Raw genomic sequence first — 11056 nt, forward strand, 5'->3', positions numbered from 1 at the left:
ACATACTCTTGTGATGTGGCAGTTCCTTCTTTATTTATGAACCTTTGTTTCAAAGGAAACGAGAAAAAAGCCATGGTTCTTAAATATCTGGTGTTCATTTAGACCTTAAGGTGATCACAATTGTTATTAATGTCTTCTTATTAATGACAGCATGTCTTGGTTTTACTTTCCTTTTCTTTCTCTTTTTCTTTGCAGTTTGTGGCCCATCCAAACTGTCAGCAGCAGCTCCTGACAATCTGGTATGAAAACCTCTCAGGATTACGGGAGCAGACCATAGCTATCAAGTGTCTGGTGGTGCTGGTTGTGGCATTGGGCCTCCCCTTTCTAGCCATTGGTTATTGGATTGCACCATGTAGCAGGGTACTGAATTTTATCAATTATGTGTCTTGTGCTGTTCTCAGAGCTGCTTTTCCTTTTCTGGCAGTCAACATGCAATTTCTGCTGCTTCCAAATTTTAACTAATTAATGATATTTTTAGCAATCTCTAACCTTGAGCCAAAAGATGCTTAGGGGGTTTTTTGTTACTTGCACTTGTAAAGAGGGGACCACAATGATGAAGCATGAATATAAATTAGCGTTAAACTGAAGGAAAGAAAAATAACTTCTGAGAGCTTTTTTTCCTTTTTAAATTTCCCTAGGTTGTGCTCACCTCACAGTCTCTGCTGTGTAATTTCTTTGTATTAGTAACATGGATTTTTTGAAAGTCACCACGAAGATTCTTTATTAAGTCTCCTCTGGTGGCATCCTGAGGTCTCATGCTGTTCCCATATAAACCATTAACAGAACATCTGTTGACTTTACTGATGCAGAACTTAATCTTAAGTAAAATATTTGTTATCCCAGCCCTAGGAGGTCTGTTTGCCAGCTGAACCGTAGAGCAGAAATTAAATTAAATGCATCATTCTGACCATGTAGTGGCATATATTCGTAGAAGAGCTTAGCTGTAAACTCCTACATTTTTAAAAATATGTGAGAGTGTAAGGCTGCTCCCACCTTTCCTGCTGATCTCACAAGGAAAGGAGCAGCAGCTTCTTTGAAATCCTGAGAGTCTGTAGCACGTTAATTGCTTGCAAATCAGATGTATTGATAGATATTTGATAAATCAGATGAAGGAAGATTTCTCTGGTGCATTAAGATTTTTAAACAATTTAAGTACATTTACTCCTGTGCTGAATGTGGTCTTCCAATTTTATTTCCTTAGCAAGTGTAAAGCAAAGAAATGTGAGTTTCTTTTATATTTCATTCTTTTAGTTCATCTCAAAGAGGATAAGGTTTTTCTCACCTACATGTTTGAAGGGAACCTGATCTTTTCCCTGGGTTAAATGTTTATTAACTTTAAAGATAAACTTTAATGAAAATAATGTAATTGTTACTCTCATTATCCTCTGAAATGTCACTTCCCATTAATATCTTCAGTAAATATATTCCTTACAGCTCCATATAATAGGAACATATTAATATATTTTCAGCTGGTGTCTAATATGGAAAAATGACATTTGTCCTTGAGCTCTAATTCCCAGTAGCAGAAACATCTGATGTTTTTCCTCAGTGCTCATGTCCAATAAAAGTGCTATACATTCAGGTCAGCTGCTGGATATTGCAATTTCAAAATGCTTTCTAAAGGTCAGGAGCAGGAAGGGAACCTGAGATTGTTTGCCCAGGTAGTAAATGCAGTTTAATGTGCTCTGGTTTGCTTAGTTCATAGCAGCTGACCCAAATTTCAAGGAAAACAATTCCTTAAAATAAGAAAGCTCATGTGATCTGGAAGCAGCTGGTTCCCTCTTCTGGTGCAGACAGACTGCCCCTACTGCTGCTGTTTTGTCTTTTTTACCTGGTGCAGATATGAATTAAACCTGCTGAATTTATTTTAATAATCACTAATATTTCTGATCTTATTTTGTGGAACAGTCTTTAGTGTTAATAGACACAGGTACTTATTTGGGACTTAGAGCTCTGAACAGGTGTTCTGTGGATGGAATATAGTAACCAGAGAGAAGAAAGTAATTTATTTTTTCCTAGAGCTGTAGTTATAGAAAAGTTAATAGTACATTCTTGTTAGGGAAAATGTTTTGCTGGAGTTGGAGATTTTAATAATTTATCTTTTCCTGGGCTTACTTTATAAACTCTTGCTGGTCGCTGCCATCGTGCATTTGCAATTCCATGGAGTGTTTCCCCTCAAACATTGCCATCTAGAGTTTATGGAATAACATGAGCACTCACTAACAGGACACATGCTCTGTGAGGCTCCCTGTGGGAGCATTTTGTCTGAAATGGCAAAGCATCACAGCTGAGTGCTCTCAGATGAATATCCTCTAAGAATGAGGTTTCTGGCTGAAATGAGCTCTGAGTGCCCATTTATGCTTCTGGAATTCCTTGTGTTTCTTTGAGAAAACTGAGTGACTGCTTTCATTCTGCCTTTGCAGCTTGGAAGAATTCTTCGAAGCCCATTTATGAAATTTGTGGCACATGCAGCATCCTTCATTATTTTCCTAGGCCTGCTGGTGTTCAATGCTTCCGACAGATTTGAGGGCATAACGACACTGCCGAATGTCACTGTTACTGATTACCCCAAGCAGATCTTTAGGGTGAAGACCACCCAGTTCACCTGGACAGAAATGCTGATCATGGTGTGGGTTCTTGGTAGGTATATTGTCCCTTCATCTTCCTGGTTTTTTGCAAATAGAAATTCTGAAAGGGAGGAGAGAAGCCCAGGTGCCAAAACTTTGGTCCAGCCGCTGTGTGCTCTTGTGGAAAAATTAAACCCTCTGATTCAGAAGTGGCTTGGGAATGTAAATGGTAAGAAAGTAAGAGGACAATTTCCCCCCACCTTTATTTTTCCTCCTTTGGAATTGAAGAGGTTTTGTTCTTAGGCCACAATATTTTCACTACAAAGTCAAGGCCTACTCTACCCTCTGTGGAGTGATGTCTGAACTATATTTCCATTAATTAATTTCAATTAATACCTTGCTATTTTATAAACCCTCTTGAAACTAAGAGAGAGTAACCTTAGTGAAGGGGATGGTGATGCTGTAATATTGAAAATCACTTCCATGAAATGAGAGAATGCAGGGAATTTAAATGCCAACATTTTGGCAAACATTGCTGTGGTTTTTCATTTCTTGTTGCAGGTATGATGTGGTCAGAATGCAAAGAGCTGTGGCTGGAAGGACCCAGGGAATACATCTTGCAGTTATGGAATGTTCTGGATTTTGGGATGCTGTCCATTTTCATTGCTGCTTTCACAGCCAGGCTCCTGGCATTCCTTCAGGCCACAAAAGCACAACAGTATGTGGACAACTACATTGTGGAGAACGACCTCTCTGAGGTCACTCTTCCTCCAGAAATTGAATATTTTACTTATGGTGAGCTTCGTTTTTCTCCCAAACAGATCTGAACATAGGAAAGCTTCAAGGATGCATTTAGAAGCCTCTCTTTACCCTAAAGCTAAATTTGACCCCCTTGGTTTTAAACGTTTGGAAGTTATATTTTACTCTTGGCTAATTGCACAACAGATAAAATGTTGATGTGATTCCTTTCTCTTATTTTTCTGGTTCAGTTGTTTGATAGTTATTCAGGCTCATAAACATCAGCATTTCCTCCTGAAGGAAGGATGCTGGCTCTATGAAGGTCTGCTGAAGTAGAATAAAACTACTAAATGTTTATAGAAGTGGAGAAATTGTCAGTAAAGGTGTGATTAATCTCTATTTGCAACACAAGAAAATGCTGCTGACTGTATTTTAGGATGGACTTCAATATATTGTAACAGCAGACTTGGTTTTGTTACTTCCCTTAATTGCAGTATAACCAATCTGAACTTGTACATATGTAAATACACATTTAAAAACAAAGGGTATTTTGATATGAAACACATTTTAATTCAGCGCTGCTCTGCTAAGATGGTGCATGAATTCTCATAGTAATTTATGAATTTCTGTATAACTCAATTGTTTCTCTGCACGTTGTGTGTAAAACCCACAATCCTATTTCTTTTGAGGTAATTGGCAAAACTCTATGGTCACTATGGGAACTGGGTTATATCATGCAAAAAGCAAAAGCTCGGTGTGACTAATAAATGAAATTGTTCATCAGGCAACACTTAACTTCCCATCAATAAAAAACCAAAGAGGAATAAATTTCCCAGCTTTAGCATGGTGCTTGTTAAGATAGCTAATACAGGCATGTTAAAAAAGGCAGTAAGGAATTAGCTATTGTTTAGGTTAAAATGGAAACTGCAGAAGAAAATGTCATGTTTCTTCAAGTCACTTTTCTTCTAACAGAAGGCAATGTAACTCATAATTTGTGACTTAAATGAAATAGGAATAGAGCAGTAACTATTAGACTCTTCAAATATTTGTCTCAACTAAATTCAGACATGTTAATGGAAAAATCCTATCAAGGTTTACTCCTCAAGATTGTGATAAATTAGTAACCCCTGTATTTTGTATCTTCCAGCTAGAGATAAATGGCTCCCATCTGATCCTCAGATAATATCTGAAGGCCTTTATGCAATTGCTGTTGTTCTCAGCTTTTCTCGGATTGCATATATCCTGCCTGCAAATGAGAGTTTTGGGCCCTTACAGATCTCTCTTGGAAGGACTGTTAAGGACATCTTCAAGTTTATGGTCCTTTTTATTATGGTATTTCTTGCATTTATGATTGGAATGTTCATACTGTACTCCTACTACCTTGGAGCTAAACTAAACCCGGCCTTTACAACGTAAGTATGAGGTTTCATTTGATTTGATTTCATTCAATCAAAACTTTCAGGTTTTTCACTAAATTAATAAAGTCTGTGAGACATTGTGTCCTCTCTCTTAACATTAAAATAAAACTGCAGACCTCAGAAAGCAGAACACAAAAGACCAATTGTTCCCTGTTTGTATAATGGAAGCTTTCATTTCAGCTTGAAATAATTTCACCTGCATATATTTCAATCATGCAGACCTGTGGGCAACCAATTGGAAGAGAATATTACTTGATATAAAATACCTTTCTAGTTCCTGTTGTTCTGCATGTATTGTTACAGCTCTATTAGCTGTGATGGATAGGTGGAGCACAGAGGAAAAATGGGAAGTGCTGTGAAAAATGTTTCCTTGCATCTTTGTTGTTTTGATCAGTGCTCTGATTCACAGACAAATTAATTGAGGTTGTTTATCAGTCACTGTAAACACAACTTACGTATTTCTTTGTGTAGTTATTAATAATGCCTTCCTTTTTTTTTTTTCCCTACAGAGTGGAAGAAAGTTTCAAGACTTTATTTTGGTCAATATTTGGCTTGTCTGAAGTAACCTCTGTTGTCCTCAAATATGATCACAAGTTCATTGAGAACATTGGTTATGTTCTTTATGGCATATACAATGTCACAATGGTGGTGGTTCTGCTCAACATGCTGATTGCTATGATCAACAGTTCATATCAAGAAATTGAGGTGGGCTCTGTTCTCAAGTTGTTCTCTTGTGTTATGCTGAAAAAAAGGCAGAGTTAATAGCAATTATTTCAGTGGTATGCAAAAAGTACAAAGAAGAGATTGCCACAGGAAAGGATATCACAAAATGTATAAAATAAATCTGGCTTTATCTAACAGCTCAGCCAAGCTGCAGAACCCCACAGGATCTGAACAAGTTTATCTCGTGGCATGTACACACTATATTTGGCATCCAACTCCAATTAAAAAAATATCAGAAAATGTAGAGTACTGAAGATACTTGGGTTTCAAAAATAAATCTCAGGTTGCTGAAATGAAACTAAGAGTATATTTATAGTGCCAGCTTTCCAGACCATGAGTTCAAAGAGTACCACATTCACACAGCTGCAGGCACACATGCACACAAACAGGAAGAAGGATTATCTAAGGCATAGTGTACAAATGGATATGTCATTCCCTGTCTTTTCAATGAGTTCTGGGAAATGTTAGGGAATTCAGCAGGACAAAACTAGTTATAATCCAGCCTTGGAATACTTCATAAAGAATGCATTAGGACAAAATAAGTTTGTCAGTATTTAACACAACTTCTTCATGACCACAACATTTGTATTGTCTATCCTCCATTATAAATCAGAGTTGCTTATCCTGGTTATGTAAAAAGCTGTGAGCACTACCATTTTAAGCCATTTTTTGCCTTCAGTCTAATACTTCAACACTTGTGCAAGTACCAAACTCATGTGACCACTTCAATAAGAAAAACAAGACTTGTAAAACCCCTGAAAGCTCCACTTTAAATAGCAGGGAGTTTATATGTTGGCTTTCACTTGATGCAAAAATTATCCTTGTTTAAATGTTTCATGTGCTTGACCTAAGTATTCTCAATGAAATGTTGCCATTAAGAGATGACTGAAATTTGGTTAAAATAGACTGAGTAAAGTGGTTGCAATTTTGCAGAACTGCTGGAAGTCTTACTAGCAAGAAAATAATATTTTATCTAATAGCAGAAAGATATTTCAAAGCAGCTTTAATTGAAAGAAGCTTTGCACTTCATAAAAACCAAGACCATAATTGTTTCATTTCCTAACACAGGATGACAGTGATGTAGAGTGGAAGTTTGCCCGTTCTAAACTTTGGCTGTCATATTTTGATGATGGAAAAACCTTACCTCCACCCTTCAGTCTTGTACCAAGCCCCAAATCTTTTTTCTATTTCATCATGAGGATCATTAACTTTTCTAAGTGCAGGAGGAGACGGCTACAAAAGGACATTGAAATGGGAATGGGCAACTCCAAATCAAGGGTAGGTTCTGAGATCTTTTCATTGCAATGAAGAATTCTATGTCCATTCCAAATGTCTTCTTTTCTTTTTAGTTTTAGCCTATAATCCGTGCTTCTGATGATAGTAATTAATCATTTCTATCAATAAATCTCTATTTCAGACTGCCTAAACATACTGCATAAAACAAGAAATAGGCATAAATTTTGTTAGAACAACCAAATCTGGGGAAACACAATTATACAAAAAATTGATGAGCGTTCAAAGATGCAAATAATTCCCACAAGGAGTTACTTGAATATTGATTAAGGATAGTTTAAGCCTATTTCCTCAGAACAGGATGGCTAAAATTATCATCATTTAAAAAAAACCAAAAGAACAAAACCAACATATAATTCAAGACAATGTCATTTTTTTAAAGATAATACTCTGATATAGTAAAAGAAGAAAAGATCCCCAATATGTCTAAAGAAAAAGAATAACTGAGCTGAATCCTAACTGTGAATTCCATAGTTTATTTTGTCTTATTTCTTCCTAGTTAAACCTTTTCACTCAGTCGAACTCCAGAGTTTTTGAATCCCACAGTTTTAACAGCATTCTCAATCAGCCAACACGCTATCAGGTGAGTCCATCCAGTGTTCACTGGCCTGAGTAATAGAACTGTGAGAAGGTTCTAGCAGAGTTTTGTGTTTCAAGTACATTTTGCCTTCACCAGATAAAGAAAACCTCCTGTAGAAATTAAACTCTAGGATGCTCCTTGAAAAAAAAAGACAGTTATTGTCTAAAGCCCATTTTTTGAAGTATTTCAAAACTAGCTCATGCAGTACTTAAAATTGGTGTTTGATGTCCCAGTTGGGAAAGTGTGAGGAGCAAACATCTGAAACTGGGGAAGGAATATCTGGAATGAGTTTCTGGGTAAGGGATGTGAAAGCTGACTAGATTGGCTGTTCCCTTCCTTTCTCAGCATGCCCCCAGAAAAGCCCATTTGAGGCAAGTGCTTCATTTGGGGCTGTTCATTCTTTTTCTTAGGCAGATGTGATAGAGAGAGTTAAGAAAGAAAAATGAACAATGTTTAATTATATAATCTCACCTGATTATATAACTGTTTTAATCTGGCAGCAAATCATGAAGAGATTGATAAAACGTTATGTTCTGAAAGCACAAGTGGACAAAGAAAATGATGAAGTCAATGAAGGTAAGAAAGAGACTGCAATATTCAGAGGCAATTTTTTTCATGTTGTATTAGGAACCAGTATTACAGTGATGCATGGGGGTTTTGAGTGAAAAGAGGGATTAGTTCTATTTCACATACACTGAGGCTCAGATAGTAATGGAAGTATCATCCGTGTCATCCAAAAAATGGAAAAGTAGGACTTAAAAAGTAGAACTGAGAAATATTAAGGGCCCCATTTTACAGACAGAAAATGAGAGCACAGACATAATGCACAGAGGAAACCTGTGAAGGAGCCATTAACTGTATTCACACTTCCAGAGTCCTAATCAAAGCTGCAGGATCTTCCTCTCTGTTTCATTCAACTGAACACACAATTATACACAATCTACCACTTTACACCATGAACTATTTGTCCTGCCTTCCTTCATAAAGCTGTGAGGAATAATCACCTGTGAAGCTGCCCATAATGAAACAAAGCTCTAGAGTCAGCTGCATGGTGATAAAAAATGACAAATGTAACCTCTATTTTAGTGGGAGACCTTTTGAGAAACAGTGGATCTGAGCTCCCTGGCAGATGTGAGAGGTGCATGCTCCAAATGCACACCCTAACTGACCACTGGGATGAGATTTTGGCAAAGCTTGTCCTCCATCCTCCAGCCTTCCAGGAATGAAACACAGGCCTGCAGTCCAACAAGCAGACTCCTGTGCTGTGGGCAGATCCCCAAATGAAAACTCTAGCTAGAATGTTATCAAGCAATAGAGTGATGCAGTGATGGACAGCCTGGGGTCAGAAGATGTTTTACTGGCATGGCAGCTGTGTGCATGTGTGATGTGAGGGGCCTGAAAGGGCTGCTCAGCTCTCAGCTAAGGCAGAAAAGCTTCTGTTTTGTTCCTTAGTTGCTCTCTCTGCTTACCTGTAACTCTCTGCAGCAAGAAGCAGGGAGCAAAAAAAGATTAAATTAAATCCCCCTCAGTGCCTTCCAAAGGCAGCATTGTGCACTGACTGTTATCATGACACTTCCCCATCCTGTACAGAGCTGTGATTGTCAGTGACAAAAGCAGAAAGGCTCCTAAAAGTGAATTCTCTCAGTGTGCTGCTCTCCTGAGTTCCCACTGCTTTCCTCCTGTTCCTGCTCTGTGATGAAGGAAATCATCTACCTAGTGAGTGATGAAAATATTGTTCTGTCACCAGCAGTGCCAGCCCTCTCCAGGTCCCTGATGCCACTTTGGTGTTGGCAGAAATGTGTTTAAATTAGCAAGACAGTGCAGAAGAATCAGGGTTTACTGACATCATGGTTCTGGCTTTGGCACCAGGTTTTACCAGGTAGAGCAAAGTCCACTTTGAACGGGGCAAGTAACCCTTGAGTTTCACTCTTCAGCTGCACAGCCAAGTGCTCTGTGTCCTGAGCATCTCATTGGTACCCAAAGTACAGACCCAGCCTCTGAAGACACAATTCTTGAGGTCTGCTATACTCTAAACAGAAAACATTGGCATTTCTATGCACTATAACTACTTTAACAAAAGTCTGGAGATGTTCCCTGTTTCCCTCCATCACTAGAGAATTTAGGTGTCTCTTCATACTCTTTTATTTCATACATGACAAATCATTTCCAGAGGCAGATACTGTGTAAGAATTCACATCCCTCACACTTGCTGGAAGAACAGAATTTGAAGATTTTTAAAAGCTTTTGCTCTTGGACTGAATATCCTACAAGGGAAAACATGCTGCTGCTTATTACGAGCCTGGCCTTCACATGTGTTTTTGTTTAAATGAGATTTTTGTATTTGTGTCAAATTATCATGCTAAATTGGTTGACTTTTTCTAATTCCAAGGGTGTTGTTAAGGAAGAGGAGAAGGACTCAGAAGCTGTGAGTTTTACTGCCAGCTCTGCTACACTTTTCCTTTGTGATTTTGGCACATCCCTTCAGAAAAAAATCTCTTTTCCTTTTCTCTCTAAAAAGGGGATACTAATATTTACCAGCTGTTCAGCAGTGTTGGTGTGATTAATTCATTAACCTTTGTACAGCTCTTTGGGAATCCTTGATGTTCTGTATACACGTGGAGCACAATGGACTGTTAAAATTCCTTTGGTACTATTTAGGGATGGAGACACATCTCACTGAGAATGAAGGAGAGATGAATCCTCCTGACTCATCCTGTACCTGCTGTCATGAACATTTTGGGATGATAATCTGAAATAGGCACTGATGTGACTTAACAGAAGAGTATTGACTGAATGTTAAAATTTGCTAACAAGTGTTTCTTTCTATTATTAATGCAGGTGAATTAAAGGAAATCAAACAGGACATCTCCAGTCTTCGCTATGAACTGTTGGAGGATAAGTCCCAAGCAACAGAAGAGTTGGCAATTTTAATACATAAACTCAGTGAGAAACTAAATCCTAATATGCTGAGATGTGAATGATTCAACAAAGGAACCGTGGCTTCGACTACAGCACAACTATTTATTGGCAATAATATTTCAGTATCTTATACTTGAAAAAAAATGTATTGTAGATTTTTAGCACTAAATAACTTTATGTACAGCTTCTCTGGAATTTAGTCTTAGGAACTTTTATTAACTCACCACAAAAAGATTGCTCTCTTCATTTTAATTGTCTAAAAGCAAGAACTATCATAACATTTTTTTTGCATTTATGCATTAAAAAGGTATAATGGTATCGATTGCTGATATTTTAACAGGTTCATGATTACATATGGAGAATTCTTTGCACTAAATTTGCAAGACAAAAAATTAACAGATACAGCGTAATACTCTGTTCCTTGCAGTGTCCAGGTACAAAATAGGATTTTTCATACTACAATAAACCAACTAGAGATGAGTGGAGGATTACTTGAAATCTTTGTTCTTTATTAGCGGTGCTAGTAACGCGTGTAAGCCCAGAACTCATGGTTATGACCACAAGGAGTTGCTGAGAACCAGGTAAGTGGGAATGTAATGGCAGCAGCGCTGTTTAACATGTCTGTGTATACACGTACGCGCACCGACCCTTTCTTAATTCAGTCTATTTACTCGGCGAACAGTAAGGATTTTTTTCATTTAAACTCAAACTCCGTGCAGGGCTGGTATTTTTGGCTTCGTTGTTAAATAAACCACTCCTCCCGTACGCCTCGGCACCGAGCCCGGGATTCCCGTAGGAGCCGCCCCGGGGCGCTCCCG

The 11056-nt window shown here is 37.9% G+C and overlaps 1 protein-coding gene across 1 annotated transcript in view; it reads left to right on the plus strand.

Annotated features, from left to right (window-relative positions):
* TRPC3 (transient receptor potential cation channel subfamily C member 3) overlaps positions 1-10726 on the plus strand; it is a 32380-nt gene extending 21654 nt beyond the window's left edge. The window contains exons 4-12 of the mRNA XM_014886615.2: positions 196-360; positions 2424-2640; positions 3129-3362; positions 4453-4717; positions 5233-5428; positions 6515-6724; positions 7239-7322; positions 7820-7895; positions 10158-10726. Coding sequence (XP_014742101.1) covers positions 196-360; positions 2424-2640; positions 3129-3362; positions 4453-4717; positions 5233-5428; positions 6515-6724; positions 7239-7322; positions 7820-7895; positions 10158-10300 — 1590 coding nt within the window. The 3' untranslated portion in view covers positions 10301-10726. The remainder of the gene's footprint in view (positions 1-195; positions 361-2423; positions 2641-3128; positions 3363-4452; positions 4718-5232; positions 5429-6514; positions 6725-7238; positions 7323-7819; positions 7896-10157) is intronic.
* Positions 10727-11056: the final 330 nt, after the last annotated feature.

Source organism: Sturnus vulgaris, chromosome 4 (assembly GCF_052056855.1).
Source record: "Sturnus vulgaris isolate bStuVul1 chromosome 4, bStuVul1.hap1, whole genome shotgun sequence".
Lineage (NCBI taxonomy): Eukaryota > Metazoa > Chordata > Aves > Passeriformes > Sturnidae > Sturnus > Sturnus vulgaris.